At 39.4% G+C, this 20111-nt stretch overlaps 2 protein-coding genes across 11 annotated transcripts in view; one reads left to right on the top strand and one right to left on the bottom strand.

Moving 5' to 3' along the window:
• The first annotated feature begins 4345 nt into the window (after positions 1 to 4345).
• piwil1 (piwi-like RNA-mediated gene silencing 1) lies at positions 4346 to 12890 on the top strand. Its single transcript, XM_087170380.1, has 20 exons — positions 4346 to 4441; positions 5163 to 5265; positions 5686 to 5814; positions 5924 to 6138; positions 6244 to 6365; positions 6603 to 6683; positions 7348 to 7545; positions 7711 to 7819; positions 8028 to 8154; positions 8448 to 8565; positions 9073 to 9187; positions 9294 to 9481; positions 9735 to 9807; positions 10010 to 10210; positions 10678 to 10781; positions 10990 to 11060; positions 11137 to 11290; positions 11541 to 11666; positions 11744 to 11891; positions 12141 to 12890. Exons 1-20 carry the CDS (start codon positions 4367 to 4369, stop codon positions 12255 to 12257), a joined length of 2574 nt encoding a protein of 857 aa, XP_087026506.1. The 5' UTR covers positions 4346 to 4366; the 3' UTR covers positions 12258 to 12890.
• Positions 12891 to 12933: 43 nt separating this feature from the next.
• The window catches only part of rimbp2b (RIMS binding protein 2b), an 81762-nt gene continuing 74584 nt past the window's right edge, over positions 12934 to 20111 (bottom strand). For 5 of the 10 annotated variants that reach the window (XM_087170379.1, XM_087170378.1, XM_087170377.1 and 2 more), the window contains 3 exons: positions 19346 to 19417; positions 17669 to 17803; positions 15889 to 16788 (listed from right to left, as the gene is read on the bottom strand). In XM_087170379.1, coding sequence (XP_087026505.1) covers positions 16762 to 16788; positions 17669 to 17803; positions 19346 to 19417 — 234 coding nt within the window. In that variant the 3' untranslated portion in view covers positions 15889 to 16761. Of the gene's footprint in view, positions 15243 to 15888; positions 16789 to 17668; positions 17804 to 19345; positions 19418 to 19935; positions 19963 to 20111 lie in introns of those variants that run through there. The other 5 variants (XM_087170376.1, XM_087170372.1, XM_087170371.1 and 2 more) reach the window with 2 other exon arrangements.

A 20111-nucleotide genomic window follows, 5' to 3' on the forward strand; every position in this document is an offset into this window, starting at 1 on the left:
CAAATCCATGCCCATTCAAGCATATCTTTTTGTACCTAGATTTCCTTTTTCTGTATACACAAATAATCCTGTAGCACGTCAAGGCCACCAGCCAGAGGTTTTTGTTATCAAATGAACAGGAAATAGTATTTGCCAAATGCTGAACAAAATAGAGCTTGAATGGGATATGTCCTTGGCGCTCATGCTTGGAGGAAGTGTGGATAAGGGACTGAATCAAATCAAACATGAATAAAAGCTTCTGTATTTTGAAAGCCATGATGATGATTTGTGCGTACACAGTAAATGTTTTGGTTTTATATACTGTATATAGCAATTCAGATATGGTGTGTGTGGATTATTTTCATGGCCGTTTGGTTTACTAGATAGTGTTGTTGAAAGACATGGACGAGAATGTCGGGATCATACAATATGTGACAATGATTTAAATCTTTGACTTCCCTCATCTGTTCCTGGCTTAGCCTCTGTTTATGGTCACTTTGACCCACAAGCTCTCAAATGATGTCTTGCCAGATACTTTGTTGCCCAGAGTTTCAGCGTCCACATGGGAAACTTGGAAAAAATGGGGTTAGTAGAAAAAATTCATTCATCATCTTTACTACTCAGACAGTTTATAATATTGAGTTTCCCTGTAAGTATAAACATACCAGGGCCTCAAAATGCAAAGAATATACTGTATGCATTGTGCATACATGGTAACACATAAAACACATAAAATAAAGGGATTAAGATTAAAAAACAAATTCATTGAAATCTATCAGTTCTCTGCAGAAAAATAGCACAATGTAGTCAAAAGTTATAACGTGATGAACATAACATTTCCAGTTTACACTGGAGATGAAGATGGTGAACGGTGAGAGAGTGTACACAGTTAAGAGCTGAACTCAAGGTCCACTTACTAGCTTTTATTCTTCCTTAGTGGAGGACTTTGCACTGAGTCATCTCAGTTTTCATCTGATGTCAAATCTGTTGGTGGCATCAGATGTATTCATATAATTCTATTTGACCGTTAATAATATTTTATGTTTCAAACGCACAATATTAATCAGTCAAAACAACAATGTTCATGAGAGTCACAATGCTGCAAAAAAAATCTGCCTCTTAATTCATTTATTTCCAATAGGTCGGTTCTCATTCAAATATTTTGCTTGTCTTTTTTTACTCTGACTTTGGCTGTATTCAATATAGATAAAGTACAATTTATGGCTTATTAATCATTTAAGGCAACAAACTTTTTCATCTATAAAGGAGAATCATTAATGTTTTGGGGAAGAAACCATCCCTTATGGTATTTTTCATTCAGAATCTGCCTGGAAATGATCTTCTCTTTCTGTTGGACTGCTTATTCTGCATGGGCTTTAGAAATCCATGGTCAAATTTTGTGTGTGTGTGTGTGTGTGTGTGTGTGTGTGTGTGTGTGTGTGTGTGTGTGTGTGTGTGTGTGTGTGATGCAGTACCTGCGTCTTTTTAAGGGGGAACAGACTGATGCAGAGCAGATTAGGTTCCACGGCAGGCAAGAGAATAATCTAATTTTCCTAACCCGCTTACTGATATCATGGCACGGTAGATCCTTATTATTCAGAATCCCCTCTTGTTCTGATTTTGCAATCAGGGGTTCAGGCTTCACGGGGCCACTGTGATTTTTATTTGTTCATTTATTTATTTAAAACAGAGGCTTTGATCCTGATTTGTTTTTCATGTTTCCAACAGGAATTGAGGTCGAATATGAGTATCACACAAATACTGCATCAATAGAAACATTCCTGACAGTGATGGTCATGATGATGATGATGATGATGATGATGATGATGCCATCCTTGGCTGTGATGATAATAATGTAAGACTGAAGGGTGTGTATATTGTGAAAGTGCATCCAGTTTGATATACTGACTGTGCTGCATGTTTCCTTTCATCAGTTTTGGGCCGTAGTATCTTGCAGAGCATGATTAGCGTAAGCGTGGAATCCACACCGCTGGGGGCTGCAGGGCGAGCTTGAAGCCTGAAGCGCATTCATCAACGTCCCTGGCAGGGTGCACCTTTCTCAGCCTCACACCGCTCAGCTTGCAGCCCTCTCCCTAGCCACGATTTTTTCTTTTTCTTTCGTTTTTACTGTTTTTCAGTGGCCTTTGCTGTTTTTTAAGAGATAGCGTTGTTTTTGAAGAAAACCGCTCTTTTTTTTTAATCAAAGCTTTTACAGTCCTGGACTATTTGTCAGACCCATATTATTCAGCATTTTGGCAACATAATATTACCATGTGTGTGTAATGCTGAATTGTAATTTTCTAACTGTTTACATGCTCATGGACAAATACACCCTAGTGGGTTTCTGTGTCTCAGTGCGACTTGGCTTGATGACACTGATGTCCCTGCCTATTTCTTCATCCCTGCTCGGGCTCTTTCCAGCAGGTAAACAGTGACTGAAGCAGGTCCCTCAGGTCTGAATCTGTAATCACTCTTAGATCTCAGACATGAAAGACTTGCGTACATCTTCCTAAAAATGCCCTCTGAGTTGCCAAGTTCTGCTTCAAATGGTGGGATGTGGAGAAGAGAGGAAAAGTTTGGGAAGAAATAATAGCTCATGATGAGGTGCATCTTAAAAGGAGCACATGAGAGGATTTTTTTTTTGGCTTTGTCAAAGCATCCTTAACACATTCCTGAACCATTAATTTTTCATCATAGTTAAACTTCATAAGAAAGGGAATGATCAACTCCAGACACAAAACCTTGTTAGTCTTGGAGCAAGCCCCCATGTCTTAATTAATTGTGTACATCATCATAAAAGACAGTCAATACTTAATCAATCATTCAGTTTTGGTCAATCAGTCAATGCTTTTGAGGAAACACTTATGGTCACACTTTAATTTCATTCATACCTTCAGTCTGAATCAGTTTAGGTCTTATTAAAAGGCCTACAGTCCCCCTTAAAACTGATTTCTTCAACATTTACTTAGAGGTTAAATCCACCTTCACTTAGTCTACACACTGAATAAACCTGACATAAACTTGATTTAAATTTACAAAATTTATCATGAAAATAAGCATTAATAAATGCCTTTAAAATGATTTAACATAGAATTTGTCATGCAATGTTCTTCACAAACTAGAAGTCACTAGTTCACCCTCTCACCTTAGACTACTTCTTACCTACTGATTATGATCAATGACAAGAGGTCAACGTGATATTTTGGAAAATGTCCTTGTTCACAGTGAGCTGACAAGCTCAACTGGATATTTGCCAGTTTGTTGCTGATCTATAAAACACCAAGATTATGTGTATCAGAGCTCTGAGTTTCATCAGTGACAGTGAAGTGGGTGTCGGTAACCCAGTCAGTCCGTTTACTGTACGAGCTTTGCTGCCATCTGATGGTGGCAATTGAGATCGCACAGTTAAAAACAGACAGACAACACAACAGCACTAGGTTAAACTGATCGGTGCGCTTAAAAAAGTAGTTCCAGCTTTTCTAAATTAATTATTTCAGCAGCTTTTCTAAAATGTCTTTATTATATTCATTCATTCTGAACAACTGTACCTGTAATACACAGTGACAGTATATAAATGTGTGAAGTGTTTAAAGGGGTAAAAAAAAAATTTACAAGCGTATTAATTTTCTCAGTGAATAGGCCTTTGACTACATTGCCGCAATTTCTTCTCTTCATTGAGACTACACCTGCAGCGAATTTTTATCGGAGAGAACTGAGTTGCGAGAAACTTTATCAAAGGTGGGTAAAACTGTTCAAATTAATGTAGCATGTGTCACCATGACACTAAATTGTGCGAGTGAATCTTATTTGTTTTAGATTTAATCGAGATTATACCGCTTTCAGCCAGCTAATGAGGTCATATTCGGCACACCTCTGCTAATTAATGATAATTTGTAAGTAAAATCAGTCCACTAAGTTAACATAAGACTATTGTAACTTAATATCAGCAGTGGAGATCAACGGATTTAACCAACATGCTAATGCACAAAAACAAAAAGTAATATTTTTAAGTGTCCTACCATGTTAATGTAAAGTCCGGTTTTACTTGGTGTTAGCTTTTGTTAGCATGCTATCCTTAGCTAGCCCGACCATAGCCTCCTAGCCGGTTGACCGCTGGGTGTTTCCAAACTTAACAATCAGCAGGCGCCATAGGGCAAGAGGAGTACTGCATCACGTTTAACGTCTGCATGTGCAACTTTGCATTATTCTTGTAACTCGTGTATCATGTTCAAATTATTCAGATGCAAATTTGCTTTTTGAAAACTTAGTTAAAGCAGCCCGTCAGAACATGTATTTTCTGAATATTTCTTTAGTTCTTTGATCATAATTTTGAATTATTGACAGTGTTTTTCTTTCAAATAGTTGTACCATTTGAGACTGCCCGAAAATGACCGGTAGGGCACGTGCAAGATCAAGAGGCCGAGCACGAGGTCAAGAGACTGCAGCACCTGGAGCGGTAAGAGTAGCCTGTACTGAAATCTCAGGTAGTGATAAAGATAACTCGGATGTGAAGTATTTCGGCTGTGATGCTCAGTAATGAAATGTCATCTAAATAATCTGCCTCTTACTCAGTATGATCCACAGACCTCACTGTTCCCTAAAGAGGCAGTTCTTGGAGAAGAAATGAGTATCATACAAATGCAGCATCAATAGAAACATATTCCTGACAGTGATAGTCATGATGATGGTGATGCCATATTTGGCTGTGATGATAATATAAGACTGAAGGGTGTGTATATTGTGAAAGTGCATCCAGAAATGGTCTCCGTTAAAAACTGGTGACTAGGGAGTGTTCACAAAACACAGAGTTGTTGCTTCTGTTTTTCATATTGTAAATGGCACACAATGGAAATTATTACCTTTCCTCAAAAGTTTGATATTAAACATTGTCAGGGTCTGGAGATGCCATTTTTTTAATAATAATTAGTAGGCTGCAAAATTCAGAGTCAAGCTTAGATGAGAAGTTTTGTGTTAGGTGAGCAACTTGTATTGGATATGATACTATTTTCTTTCATTGGATTAATTCTGCTTGGGAGGTTTGAAATGGAAATCTGTTTGCATATTCAGCTCAATCACACTGAATGCAACGGGCAAGATGCTCAAATAGGATAACAGAACTGACTGCCATCCCTTCAAAACATCAGACTATTTCCTTAACATTTATGCCTTTTTCTTTGTTGAAGAGCCAGGCTCAAGAGCCTGCACCAGCAGCCATTCCTCCTGCAGAGGGGGAGCTGGTTGGTAGAGGGAGGCAGAAAGGTGCTCCAGGGCCATTTTCTGCAGAAGGTAAAACTCAGTCGTAATACTTTATTTTGCCAAATGTTCTTGGCTGTTCTTCTTTTTTGAAAGTCTGCCTGATAATGCAATTTAAAAAATTGGATTTGAAAAAGTCTTATGGTGCAAATATGAATGCACTGTTTTTCACACATGCATTGCACCTTCTGCAGACTAAGAGCAAAGTTAACCATGGTAAGGAGTGCTGTGCAGGGGAATTGGGTTCAAACCATGAGATTTAAATAAACGTGTTTACTCCACCTGTTGATTTTACATGCCTAATGCTTTACCTATGCCTGATGTATGTTCTGAGGATTATAAAATATGTACTACTCCAGAGTTCATACAGTGCATTACATTATTTTTGGTCTGATCTTTGCATGGTAATATGTGGAAAAACTGGTCTTAATGGTCTGAATATGTTTTTATTAGCTGTTCTACAGATTTCAGCTGGATTCCAGCAGGTGAAGCTCGGCGAAAGAGGTGGACGCCGCCGGGATTTTCACGATGCAGGGGTTAACACCCGGCAGGCTATGGAGCATGTCAAGGAGTCAAAGTGTGGTCCGTCATTATTTGAAATGCACAATCAGAAACATATTCAGAAGATGCACATTTTGTAATAGGAGAGGATAATATACTACTCCTTATAATTGTATATATGTTTCCACAGGAACAAGTGGGAATTCCGTTCCGTTGACAGCCAACTTCTTTCGCATCATGTCCCGCCCTCAGTGGGTTCTATATCAGTACCACGTGGACTTCAAACCAGCAATGGAGTCTCGTCGTCTGAGAACTGCCCTTCTCTTCCAGCATGAGGAAGTTCTTGGCTCAGCACGGAGCTTTGATGGAGCTCTGCTCTTTCTGCCCCTAAGATTGCACGGCAAGGTACTTTAATACTCCAAGCCTAGCCGCACACCACAACAGTAATAACAGTGATAAAGTAATGAAAGTTTTCTGGCTCTTTATAGAAGTGTCTGACCTTGTGTTTAGGAGACTGTGCTCCACAGCGAAACAAGGAATGGGGAGAAGGTTCAGATAACTGTTACACTGACAAATGAACTGCCACCCACTTCACCAGTGTGTATTCAGTTTTACAACATCATATTCAGAAGGCAAGTTTTCCAGTTTCAAAATAAGTAATGCACAGTAAGGACTGAAATAAGTAATGTACAAGCCAAAGAAACATCCTCCAATAATTGGATTTACTTGTGACTAGCGTACATGTGGTTGTTGCATGTGCAAATGAAAGTAAATCTTAAAAATCTGATTAAAAAAGCTTAGATACCCAAACATTTTGCGTCCTTGAAACTTACAAACTTTACATTAATGGTGTTATGTTGTCTCTGCAGGATCTTGAGAATTCTCAATATGCAGCAGATTGGACGCAACTACTACAATCCCAGTGATCCACTCAACATCCCTCAGCACAGGTAAATACATTTTCTTCAGTATAATTTTCTTTCATACAGCATTATCACACAAAGTATGTATTAAGATTTTAAGTTTTTTTCTTTTTATATGATCTTCCATGAATGTCTAAAAAATAAGCTTTAGATCCTCGAACAAGTAAATTAATGGCAGTGATGTATATTAACACCAGAAAGTACAACATTTTAAATCGCATGTCATTGCATGTCAATGCATAATGCCTAACTTTGAATGAGCACAGTGTTTTTTTAACCTGAGCCTTACTAAAAGGTCATTGACAACTTTGCCTTCATTAGTAAAGTCTTCACAAATGTTTTTATTTTCAAAACTGGGAAACTAATGTGCAGTCGGACTGTTCTTCAAAAAAAGAAAAGAAGTTAGTTTTGCTTTCTGTAAGGAGCTTTTGTATACTGTGTAGGAAATGCAGTCTGAAAAGGCCTGATGCTTTGCTACCCATTTAGAAGCAGATAATGTGAATGACTATTGCTGAGTTTTTTTTAAAAAAGTTGTCCTGGTGTTAAATACTAAAATCTTAAAAGCTTTAAATCCCGTGAGGAGCCATAGTAGAGCCCAGTTATCTGAAGTAGTGTTAATGAGCAATCTTCAATGATGGAAAGCAACTTTTTCATTAGAGATGAAAAATAATGATCCCGTCCTTTATCTCAGGCTGACCATCTGGCCAGGCTACACCACCACCATCTTGCAGTATGAGTCGGCGATCATGCTGTGTACTGACGTGAGCCACAGAGTGCTGCGTAGTGAGACGGTCCTTGACTTTATGGCGAACCTGAGGCAGCAGTGTGGACCTCAACGCTTCCCTGAGATCTGCACTAAGGAGCTTGTTGGACTAATAGTCCTCACCAAGTAGGATCCACATCTCGCACACAAATATTTGTATTCATATGACAGTGCTACATCTTTATTATACTGCGCTTGGAAGTGATGTTTTATCATTCAGTGTTAAAGCACCTCAGTGTAACCTTAACTACTTACATTTAATACATGTGCTGTTTACTTCTTAATTTTTAGGTACAACAACAAAACCTACAGGATTGATGACATTGCATGGGATCACACTCCCAACAACACATTCAAGAGGGGAGACACAGATATTTCCTTCAAGAACTACTACAAGACTGTAGGTGTCATACACTCAACACAAGTATTGGTATAACCAGGAAACTAGTCGACACAAACTGTCAACAGATGCATAAAAATGATGTACCCACTCAAATATAAGAACAAAAGCAATGGGGTTTGGGCAAATAATATGAAACACTGCAAATTTCGATTAAAACAAGTTATGAATTATGCATCCATCTCAAACTCCTGTTGTTTGTTTTAAGCAATATGGCCTGGACATCGCTGATGGGAACCAGGTGCTGCTGGTCAGCCACGTGAAGAGGCTGGGTCCAGCTGGAGCTGCTCCTCCTGGCCCGGCCATGCTCATCCCTGAGCTGTGCTTCCTCACAGGTTTCTGCATTATTCTGTCGTGTTCGACTCTAAACTCAGACTTAAGATGTCAACATTTATGACATTTATCGCTCCACCTACAGAATCTATGTGGTATTAAATATATATTATGAGAAGGTGAAAGGTTTGACCAGTACAATCTTCTGTTCCAAGACAACATTCAAGAGCATAGAGGATTCTGAAATCCCTGTTTGGTTGTTGGAGACGACAGTTAGTTTTTTGTTTAGATATCATCCAAGGTAAAGTAATCATAAAGTGAAAGTTGTCACAAGTTTTATGAATGTGTTTGACAGGACTGACGGATAAGATGCGATCTGACTATAATATCATGAAAGACTTGAGCGGCCACACTAGACTGTCCCCAGAGCAGAGAGAGGGACGTCTCAACAGATTCGTCACCAATATACAGAAGTAGGTGATAATGTCTCACTGATTTAACCATGTTAATCTGTGTACCCGTTGCCAAAAGTTTCATAGACAGAAATATTGCAACCACTCATTAATTTTAACTGAGGGCGCACATTGTAGCAATATGAGAAATATGGAAAAGACGCACTGTTTATATTGTCAGAATTCACAGCCAGCCGTGATGTGATTTCAATGCTTTTAAAATCTTAATTACTCATCATTAGCTCCTTTTGTCAGTGGAGAAGTTATATACATCACAAATTCTATTTGTCAAATGTTCACATAGACTCCTGCCTTTTTTAAATACTTTCATTTATCCACATTTTAGATGTAGCTTTCAATTGATCATGAAGCCTCTGCACTGTTTTCTTTAAAAGTTGTGTTCATCTCAGCAGCTTGTGTTGTTAGTCTGTTCATATGCACAGAATCTGGAATAGTAAATTTTTCTGTCAACATCTTCAGGCAGTATAATCCCAGGCTTTGATTTAAATCCTGAAAATTATTTCATAGGAATGCTGACGCACAGGCAGAGTTGGATAAGTGGGGACTCAACTTTGATAAGCAACTCCTAAATCTGACTGGCAGAATGCTCCCAGCGGAGAGGATTTTCCAGGGATCAAGATCGGTATAATTTGCTCGTGGTTACATAAATTTGCTCTTTTTAATTAATTAAATGGATTTATTTATATGATCTTAATTGAGAGATTAACATAAATATTTGTGTCACCTAGTATGGTTACAACCCCACGGCAGCTGACTGGTCCAGAGAGATGCGCGGGGTGCCTCTGATCCACTCTCCTCCGCTGAACAACTGGCTCATCTTTTACACACGTCGTAACACCAACGAAGCTCAGTCCCTCCTGCAGACCCTCAACAAAGTCTCAAACCCACTCGGTATCCGCCTGCAGAGAGCGGTCATGTGAGTTCTAGCACAAGTGCGATCTATCATAGTTGTCAATGGGTGTTTTCCTCCCCTCAGAAAGAAAGTAATTTCTGAGCATGACACAGCTTTTCTGAAATATTAAAATGTTATTTGAATGTTTAATTTAGAATTGGAAGTTAAATATTTGTAACGATTTAACTTCATTGTCTGTGTATTGACTAGATTTTTGGTCATATCACCCAACCTTATGATTATGTAATTTAATCATCTGAGCTCTCCTCTTATTCAGGATTGAGTACGAGGATCATCAGGAGTCTCTCCTCAGAGCTCTGCAGCACAATGTTGGACCCCAAATACAGATGGTTAGTGACTAAATGTATAATGCATGAAGGCAGAGCAGATCACGTTCATTAGTTTTGACCTTTTCCTCTTATTTAGTTAATTATGCAACATTCCTTGTGAACCATGGGTGAATTTAATGTTTGCTGTGTGTGTGTTTTGAGGCAGATGTGCGCTCCATTAATAAGAGCAGTAGAACACCTTCCACTGTTTGCCATTTGTTAGGTGGTGGTGGTCCTCCCCAGCAACAGGAAGGACAAGTACGACAGCGTCAAAAAGTACCTTTGTGTGGACTGCCCCACTCCCAGCCAGTGTGTTTTATCCCGTACCCTCAGCCGACCTCAGGCGCTCATGACTGTGGCAACCAAGATTGCACTACAGATGGCTTGCAAGATGGGAGGAGAGCTCTGGAGCGTGGAAATCCCTGTAAGTCATTAAGTCATCAGTAATTTGTACATCAAAGAAAATAAAAGTCAAGCTGTGTTACGGGAAAACAAGATTCAAGTAGTTCTTGAACGGATTAAGCTGTCACAAGTTGTTTTAGAGCAGAGAATGAAACTGGTACCATGTAATGTCTCACGAACTGTTGTCACAGTTTCACATTTAAACAGACACTAAACAGGATGTCACAAGGAGCTGAATTTTGGGGAGTCAGCTTTGTTTACAGATAGCTCTACTCATGTTACTCATAAGGTTTCTCCGCTGGCAGTGTTTAGTGAATGCATCTGTAACTTCTTGAAATTATGTGTCCAAGGCTGACGAAGCAGGCAATGCATTAGTTTCCATGACAATTAGTAACTTTAAAGGGTAAGGTTGGGGTAAAAATACACCAGACAACAAATAAGAAGTAATGATGTAATGCTAACATTGTACTGATAACTTGTCACCTGCAGCTCAAACAGCTGATGATTGTGGGCATTGACTGCTACCATGACACTATAGCTGGCAAAAGGTCCATTGGAGCTCTAGTTGCCAGCCTCAACCAGGGCATGAGCAGGTTAGTATCTTCAACAGAGATGGGCAACTGTGTGTCAGCATGGGTTGAGTGGTGACACTGGTTACTGTACCTTGATCTACAGTCTGAATTAGGTTGTGCTTAACATGTGTCTGCATTACAGTATTTAGTATTGGTGACCTCCCTATCTTCGGTTTAGTGCAATAGTACATCCAGTAAGTCGTGTGATATTTTCAATTTCTTTGTCAAGGTGGTTTTCAAAGTGTGTGCTGCAGCACAAAGGTCAGGAAATCATGGATGGACTGAAGATGGCCTTAAGTGGTAAGTTGCTTTCCTTAATTTTTGCACAATACTTCTTTGTCAAAAGTCTCAGAATAACTTAACAACTGTCTTCCAGGTGCACTGAAAGACTATCTGAAGTTTAACAACTGCCTACCTTCACGCATCATTGTGTACCGAGATGGAGTGGGAGATGGCCAGCTGCACAGCGTGGTTAACTATGAGGTTTCACAGATCATGGACTCCATCAAGTCCATGGGGCATGACTACTCGTGAGTTTTTCATGTGCAAAGATTTCCTCTTAAAGAAACGCTGCTGCACTTTGAAGCTGTTTGTTTAATCTCCAATGGGAATGACTCATGAATTTCACTAAGAACAGCAGGTGCTGAAACACAAGCCATGTCAACAACTGAGCAACGGATATTGACTCTGGTTTGAATGCGGGGGAGTTCACACACTAAAAGAATTTGAACAAATTTTCCTGTAAATTTTTGACGGAGCGTCTCCATCTGCTCATCGTAGGCCCAAGCTGAGTGTGGTGGTGGTGAAGAAGCGCATCAGCTGCAGGTTCTTCGCCCACATCAATGGCAAAGTGACCAACCCTCTCCCAGGCACCATCGTTGACTCAGATGTCACCCGCCCTGAGTGGTGTGTTTCTTGGCTGTTCCTTCATCTTTTCATTTATGTATTTAGTGGTAGTTATTAACTGTCGCAGCCTTTGTCAGGTATGACTTCTACATCGTGAGCCAGGCTGTCAGGACTGGAAGCGTCTCCCCAACCCACTACAATGTTGTGTACGACACCAGCGGTCTGAAGCCCGATCATATGCAGCGGCTTACGTACAAGCTGTGCCACATGTACTACAACTGGCAGGTAGGATGGCTTTGAAATCCCCGTGTTAGTGTGCCTTTCACCTTGGATGGGTGTTCTCATAGTTTCTCCGCAGATTACAGATTTGAAATGTATTAGTGCAGTTGTGATGATAAATGTTGTTTTGCTGTTATTGAATTTGTGACATTTATTAAGAATAACAGATCAGAGCCAGCATGATGTAACCCAATAAAAGTCAGAGTGATTAAGTCATACAGAATATGATGTACGTTTTTTGCATTTGGGCTTTAGGGGATCATCAGAGTGCCTGCTCCCTGCCAGTACGCCCACAAGTTGGCTTTCCTTGTGGGTCAGAGCATCCACAGGGAGCCCAATGTGCAACTGGACGACCTCCTCTTCTACCTGTAAGGATTCAAAAGAAGAGCAATTTGTTCGGCTATGACTGTAAAATTTCCTTGAAAGGAACTTCATGTATGTGAACTTTTGTGAGAAAAGTTCTCTTCAGTTTAAATGAATGTAAGTTAAGTTTTGATGATGCTAAGAGTTTTGCATTTGTAGCATCAGACTGAGTCAGATAGCCCTGTGTATAAAACTACACATTTAAGTCTAATGTAAAGACAAAGCCACAATGCAGAGGTCAAAGGGCACCTGTGTACTGTTGGAAATGCACTTGAGGATCACATAAGCTGGATGAAGATGTTGACAGTGAAATGGCACAAGTAACCTGATCAGTGAGAGTTGATTCTGGCATGTTCTGGACAAAGAAATATTATCGACAATATTACATGTAATTAATATAACTTCATTGCTAGTCTAAGTTAATGTGGGGTTTTTCCTTTCGAGTGCAGAAAAATATCTAAGAAAAGCTTTTTTTTGTAGGGGAACCTAGACTGTTTCTTTATCTGTTTGTTATACAAGTGGCTGTCCTCCATACTGGGGTGTAAAGACATGCTGAAATTTCAACTTTCTGTTAATAACTTCTAGGTCCTAAGAACTGTTACTACTTTTGCAAATGGTTCTAATAAATATTTCTTTGTGTGGTATGTCCTTTATGCATTTTCAAGTTAAATCAGACATGCAAACATTACAAAATATCAAATTTATTTAGATTTTTTTTTTTTTTTTAGAAAAGATTGCACATGCACACCCACACAATAACTTGTAACCATTAATATAGGCTGATAATTCTTATCATAAAGCTAGCACACAATTGCAGACTTTTAAACAATATGGTCTTCAAGACACCATGGGGAAAGCTTGCACTGTTTGATTATAAAGTTAAATGTACAAAAAAGGCAGTTTGAAAATCAAGTATAAACATTTAAAAACAATTTTACAAATGGACAAAGTACAAAAAGAGCAACAGTCACTCAAAATGAATAGAAGCAATGTGAGGACATGGTCCATCAATAGGAAAAGATGTACATCAGGTGGCCGAGAATTGTACAGAAAGTATTACAGAATGTTTTGCATACATTCTTTTTTGGCAGTTTCAGTTCAACTCTTGTGTGTAGAAAAAATAGGCTAGATTTTAAAATACATGAGAGGATGAAATGGTAAACAGAATGATGTGAGGAGATAAAAGTGGACTGTTTCATTTCACGCACAAAGACGGACATCTGCACAATCCTTTTGGGCAGCTTTGAAAATACATTGGCTTTCAATTCATCATACATTCACTACCTTACATTAAGGTGTAGATATATATATTATATTGATTTACAGTACTTGTATCCTGCACCAACATTACTCGGGACACACTGAACAGGCATCAATGACAGATTGGCTTGAATAAACATATTTCAGATCTAATAGATTTGGGGGTGGAGGGGCAGCATAGAGGTAGCCTTGTGTCTCACTACTGTGAAAGGAGTCAAACTTTTAGTCTTCTAGTGAAGCCCGGAAGTGTTGCATGTTATGAATCAAATGCATTACAACAAAAGGACATCAGTTGCTGACACACAGATTAACTACTTCTATTTGTTTAATCTGTTTATGTAATATTTTTTTTTTGAAGAGTAGTCATTGTATTCAATCAGATGCGCATCAGTGTGGCACCAAAAACTCAACTGAACTAAAAAAGTTTCTTCAGTAGCGCCAGAATTTGGTTATTCAGGGAGAATTTTATCCTCTGAATGATCTATTTTCTAAGAATCATTTTTTTCTTATTTGGGCTTAACTATGGACTATGGACATTGTAGACACAGGAGTCTTGGTCGGTTATGTGTAATCTCTTGTCCTATTGAAATCACGACAGTCACACAATACCCTGCACATCACAAGTCAGGATTAACATCTGCAAACAGAGCTTGTGTTATGATGTAACAAGATAAACAAATAGTTTGCATGGAACTGCACACTCCACTGGACAAGGTACTAACCATTGTGCGATTATAAGGCAAATACATGAAGGTTGGATCTACTAGGCATTTCCATTCAGGCTCATTTTACTGCAGAGACCCTGTAGTAGGAACAGTATGTGCTTGTTTTGTAGGTGTCTGACATGTTTGTAGGGGGGGGGGCACACTTGCCGCCATTACAGTTTTTTTAAGATAGGGCAGAAGAGTAGGAGTAAATTCGGCTGATTTGTCACAGTAAACTGCACAGCGAGTCTGCCACGCTCTGTTAAAAGTACTGCATGCTCCAGGTTTCCGTACTGAGCCCATCACATCGCATGCGCTCTCACAGGGTCAGGAGGGAATGTGCTGAAGTAAAGCATGCAAACCTCTCATACCATTTATGCAACTGGCTGTTTTGAACAAGCTCAAGTCGAGGGTTGAACTGAGCCCTCTGTTTGAGTGATATTCTGGTTCCTGTATACAGAGACACTGGTCAGACTCATAATGTGGTGTATTAAGTGTCATCAGACTTGACCAAGTGCAAATGGAGAATGCCCCCGGCTCGGTCTCTGTCTACAGCAAAAACGTCATCAGCCAGAGACTTGGAGGTTAGATACTCAATACTACGTTGGCCGACACCATGAAGTCTCGGGACCATAATATGAAATGTGTTGTTGAAAATATGTAGTTGATACTGTTAACAAAATACAAATATTCTAGTATACAACAGATGTACAAGAATAAAGCATTTGCTAAGCTCACAAATGCTACCTGTCCACTGTATTCTTTTTTTTTTTCTTTTTTTTTTTTAACACTACAAGGAAGTGGATGACACTCTCGCAAGTATGTCAAGAAATTATTTTACAGCGCCAAGTCTTTGCAATAGTTTCTTCCCTTTGGAGAGCAGTCCCTTTCTCTTTTTGGAGGAGTACATGTCCACTGGGGCCCTGATGGGACTGCCGGGCCCCACGGTGGCAGGGCCAGAGCCAGGGATGTGTGGACGCACTGTGGGAGAGGCTGCTCTTCTGGGCGGACCCGATTTTTCCAATGGAACCTAATGGGAGACCCGTAAGGGACAGTTGAGGGTGTTAAAAAGCCAGCCGTCTCTCACACCTCAGTCACTACTCCCCTCCTTCTCTTAAGTCCTTTCTGTCTCAGCAGGGCCACCATAGCTCTGAAGTCTACCTCCCTGGATGTAGTCTTGTGCACTCAGGTATAGATACACACACCCTCCCTCCTCCTCGCCTTTCCCTCCCACTCTCAGGTAGAAACTGTTTTGTTTTTTTTCTCTTTTGTATGAAGCTGCTATGAATAAGCTACAACAACATGACATTGACTAACTTTCACATCAATGTAAGGTGACAACATTTCCCAACAATGACTATCAAAGGCAGGGCAGTTCCTCTCACATTAACAGATACATTTGCATTTTGGGACAAGTGGGACGTATTTATATCACATTCACTTTCCTTTCTCTTCAATATATAGAAATATTTACTGATACAACTGGGTTACAGAGAAACTACTAGTCACTATTCCTTTTCTGTAATCATGAGCTAAAAGGCTCCTTTAAATTGCACTTTGGGAAGACAGATGGTTAAAGATTACATTTATATAAGGTTATATTTCTATTTACAGTATGTGTGGATATAATTTAAACACCAGAACATGTAACATATCAAATCATATAATCATTCTGCTGCATTTAGTATTTTATTATTCCAAGTTTAAAGTGAGACTCTGTGACTTTTGAGATAACAAAACATTCTTCAACTCACAAATGGAAGTTAAATTCTGAAGAAACAAAACACAACCTTTCTCAATTCAATACACTCAGGGGCTTTGTTTCTCTGTCCACTGCTCAGCAAAAGATGCGTAGTCTCACTCTAAATCGGTCACTGTTATTTAGCAGTCTAATCAGCAGTTCATCTTGATTCACAAATTAGAGAGGATTTGAAAACCAAAATGCTGAGTGATTTGACCAAAATTAGCTTTTTTTTTTTTAGATTTCACAACTGTGTTTCTTTTTACGATTTGACATTACTCTTTACATACATGTGTCCTAAATTTGGCGAGAGGCTTACGCTACAACCGTGAAACCAAATGAACACTTTCCACGCTTTTCTTTGGGTTTTTGCATAGAATTGGTAGATTTTCTGTAAATATTTTCTAGGATGCAGCATGTCGTACAAGTCTAAATGTTTGCAGTGCTGTTACTTTTAACTCAAAAATTTCCAATAATTGCAGGTAACTGTGCAACAATGGCCTTTTAGCTCACCATGAGTTACAGCAGGAGACTTATTGCAGGAGACGGACATTGTCATGTACAACACTCAGAGAAACAACTGAAGATACCATACTTCTTGTCTAATGCATTGGCTAGGGTGACTCTCTCCTACCAACAAACAGTACTGAGTGTTTTGGAAGATTCCTAAAAACTACCTAAAGGAACATCATACTGAGTGTACATGTTGCATACCAGAAACTAAGGGAACCCATGTCATCTGCATTAGACGAGGGGAGCGTAATCTTGGTATCCTCAGTTGCTCACTTACGTGACGGAAACAGAGCCTTTAAGGTGTGAAATGAACACTCTTCTTCTGTTTTGCCAAGCGGGTGAGGAAAAGAAATAAAAAAATATGGTGATGGCATTTCAATATAGTTTGCACTATGACAATGGCAAATTAGAACACAAGGAAAGAAATATCTTGATGACACCTATTAATATTTCAACAATTGCATTATTTGTTAAACACAAAAATAACATCACATATTTACATTAAGTAAATAATTACTTCTGAAATTATTCTCTGATGGAAACATAGGCTAAGTGACCTTTGCGCGCTACTTTACAAGAAAGCAATATACAAAACAAGGCGTTCAGGAGCAGATACAAAAGTCGACTACACTAGACTTATCTTTTCTTTATATAAAATGTTCAAGAATTCATGCATCTGGACTATAGAACATGCTGAGCTACAGACTACATAGTTCATCTTTCAGTACAACAAAACTATTTACTCTATTAGAAATTATTTGAGATCAAACACAGAATATATTCATAAAGCATCTGTATCAGAATGCTAAATATGCATGTGCAAAAAGTGTTAACTGCTCTTTTCAAGACATGACAGAACAAGTAAAAAGTCACAGGAGCTTCTCCCCCTCCATTTTACTCTCATTGAGAATGCTTTATGAATAAAATATACCCATGTATTATACAATGCAGAACTTCCCCCCCTTTCACAGCAGTAAACATGAAAAATAAAAGTACCTCTGTCAAGTATTAGTCTTAAAGTTTTATTTTTTCATAGATCTTAGACATCTATTTATTTACAGTGTAATGCTCCAAAGTCAGAAATCCCATTGTACTTTGATCAATGAGACACACACACGCACAGACACGAAACTAAAGGAGATAGAGGGAACTGAAAAGAGTAAATGGATGACAGAGGGCTAGTACTGCGAAGGAGCATGTACCCTTTTGGTCTTTATCCGTGCTGGATTGTCCTGGGGGTATCGAGATGGTGAGTCAGTGAGAAAAACCTCTACATCATCAGGCACTTCTTCTAGAAAGTTGGAAGGAACAAGTCCTTTGTGTCCATTGAGCTCGCCCTGTGGAGCACACAACAGCAGTGAGACAAGTGTTACTTAAGGCCCCGCCTCCCTTAGTTACAGTTGCTTTCTACTCTCGCACAGCACATACGCAGTTTACCCAAGATTATTTGGTAATTTTCAAAAGACTGGGTCTTTGATTTCATACAGAGTTCGGTAAGGTCAGGCTTCTCATTTCTAGCTGGTGACCATTGATTTTATTGTCTGAAATGACAACTGTCACTAACAGATTTTTATTATCTGCAGCTAGCGCTAACTTTTGCTTCATGAGTTGCTGACTTTTGAATGTTTCCAGCGGACTCATTTTGAAATGAGTAGCCTGTGAAAGAGTCTTCATTGTGCACCTGAAGCTACTTACATATGATATTTTGCTAAAAGACTGAGGCTAAAGCAAGCGGCGACCTCTGATAGGTGGGTGAGCGTATTCTTGCCTCAAGCCGGCATGCACCGAAGTCTCAGCTCAACACGTGCCCTTCCTGTTTGCCCGTTTTTGTATTAGCTGAGAGTTTCGCGGAATCAGTTACTGGCAAGACGGCAACGGTGGAGCAGCTCACTCTGAGCTTCAGGAACCTACGGGTGACATCACGGAGGCTGCGTCCATCTTTATGTATAAGCTGTGGGCTAAAGCTTCAGAACCCAAGCGAAAATGCAGCATCCTCACAGCTAATGATCCATGTAGAAGATGTGGAAATAAAGAAAATGAAGAAGAATTGTTCTTTAGAAGCATCTTCGTTGTTGTTTAGAGTCAGTTGATTCTATATTTTTTTTATTTTTTTTTATTTTTCTGTACTCAGGTTTCAATTGTAAATGAGATCTTGATCTCAATGTGACTTCCTGATTAAATAAAGTATTTGGCTCCTAAGTTTACATACAGCACTTGTTCATATTCTAAACATCATTTTTCACTTTAATATTGCATGAGAAATGGCTTTAAGGATAAGGGCTAAACATAACACTATCTCATGCATGGAGCAGTTTTCTTGTAATGAAATCCTCAACAAAGAAACATGTCAGTCTCCTGGATAATCTAACAGTACGTTACTAAAGGATCACTTGTACGGGTTTCAGTTATTGCCACTAGTTTTAATTACTTCTACATTGTCTCTCATATATAATTTCTTTTTCCCATCAGGCTGTTATGGTGGATTGCACTAACTAATACAATACGCAGCTGCCATTGCTGAAGTGAAGAATCCAGTCAGAGTTCAATGAAGCAGGAATGCTCCTCAGGAACTGTAGTTTACTTTTCTCCTCAAATCTTTATGTACCTTTGTCTCTTTTATCAAATCACATTCTTTCCTAATCATCTTCTTGTACTGATGATTCAAAATTTTGAGAATTTCCACTGGTGCTGGTAGTGCTGAAACTGACACCTAAACTTTTGTCTCTGCAGAATCACCTTGGATACCCAAAATTAATCCTCCCACAACTCTATGACTAAGTTTGCACAGATGTGTTTTTATGTAAAGTCATGCCTACTGCATTGCACTCGAAATAGCCAGAAATGGATGATCAGCAGACATGGGGATGTTTAGTACTCACATAGTAAAAGCCATCTTCATCTATTTCACCAAAAACTGTGATGACGTCACCGGCACAGAAAGTCAGTTCAGCCTGTCAAAGAAGAAAGAGCCTTGAGATACGTTTGGCCTGTTGTACTTCAGTTCTTGTTTACAGCAGTTTGCCAAAGACTTTCCACAACATCAAATCTACTGGGGTTTGATGAGTTTGAAATGCTGTGCTTCCTTCTCCAAATCAATGTGATGCATCTTAAACACGAGTGTCAATCCAGTCCCAGCAGATGGACTGTTGCAACTGTAAATGCATCAAATGTTGGAACTGTGAAGACGGGATTGCAACACAGTGGGCACATCTTTCCTATGGGATTTTTGAGAACACACAAACCAAACACAGCATATGTGCAGTATGTAGGAGACAGGTCGACACAAAAGACCAAACCGAGGGGGGGAGATGCTGGCTCAGGCAATGTATGAGGGGCTGTATTCATGACCACCGGGGACAGAGGGCCATTGCCCACCATCCGGAGCCCACCTCCTTATTTGCACTCCAACAAATGAGGGAGGAAACACACACAGAGCAGACAGTACCGTACCCTCCTCACCCTCACTCACCTCCTCATTCAGTCTGTTGCCCTCATACTGTGTCGGTGGCAGTGCCAATAGAAAGGTGAGAGTAAGTGAAACCGGGGGGTAAGGGCCAAAAAACAGCACGGGAAAGTACTTTCAATCCTCTAGCTAACACAGTGCTAACTGTAACACCTCATTCAACCTCACCTGTGCACATACAT

The sequence above is a fragment of the Seriola lalandi genome, unplaced genomic scaffold, assembly GCF_002814215.2.
Source record: "Seriola lalandi dorsalis isolate HSWRI2012SDOR001 ecotype SW California unplaced genomic scaffold, Sedor1 jcf7180002054945, whole genome shotgun sequence".
NCBI lineage: Eukaryota > Metazoa > Chordata > Actinopteri > Carangiformes > Carangidae > Seriola > Seriola lalandi.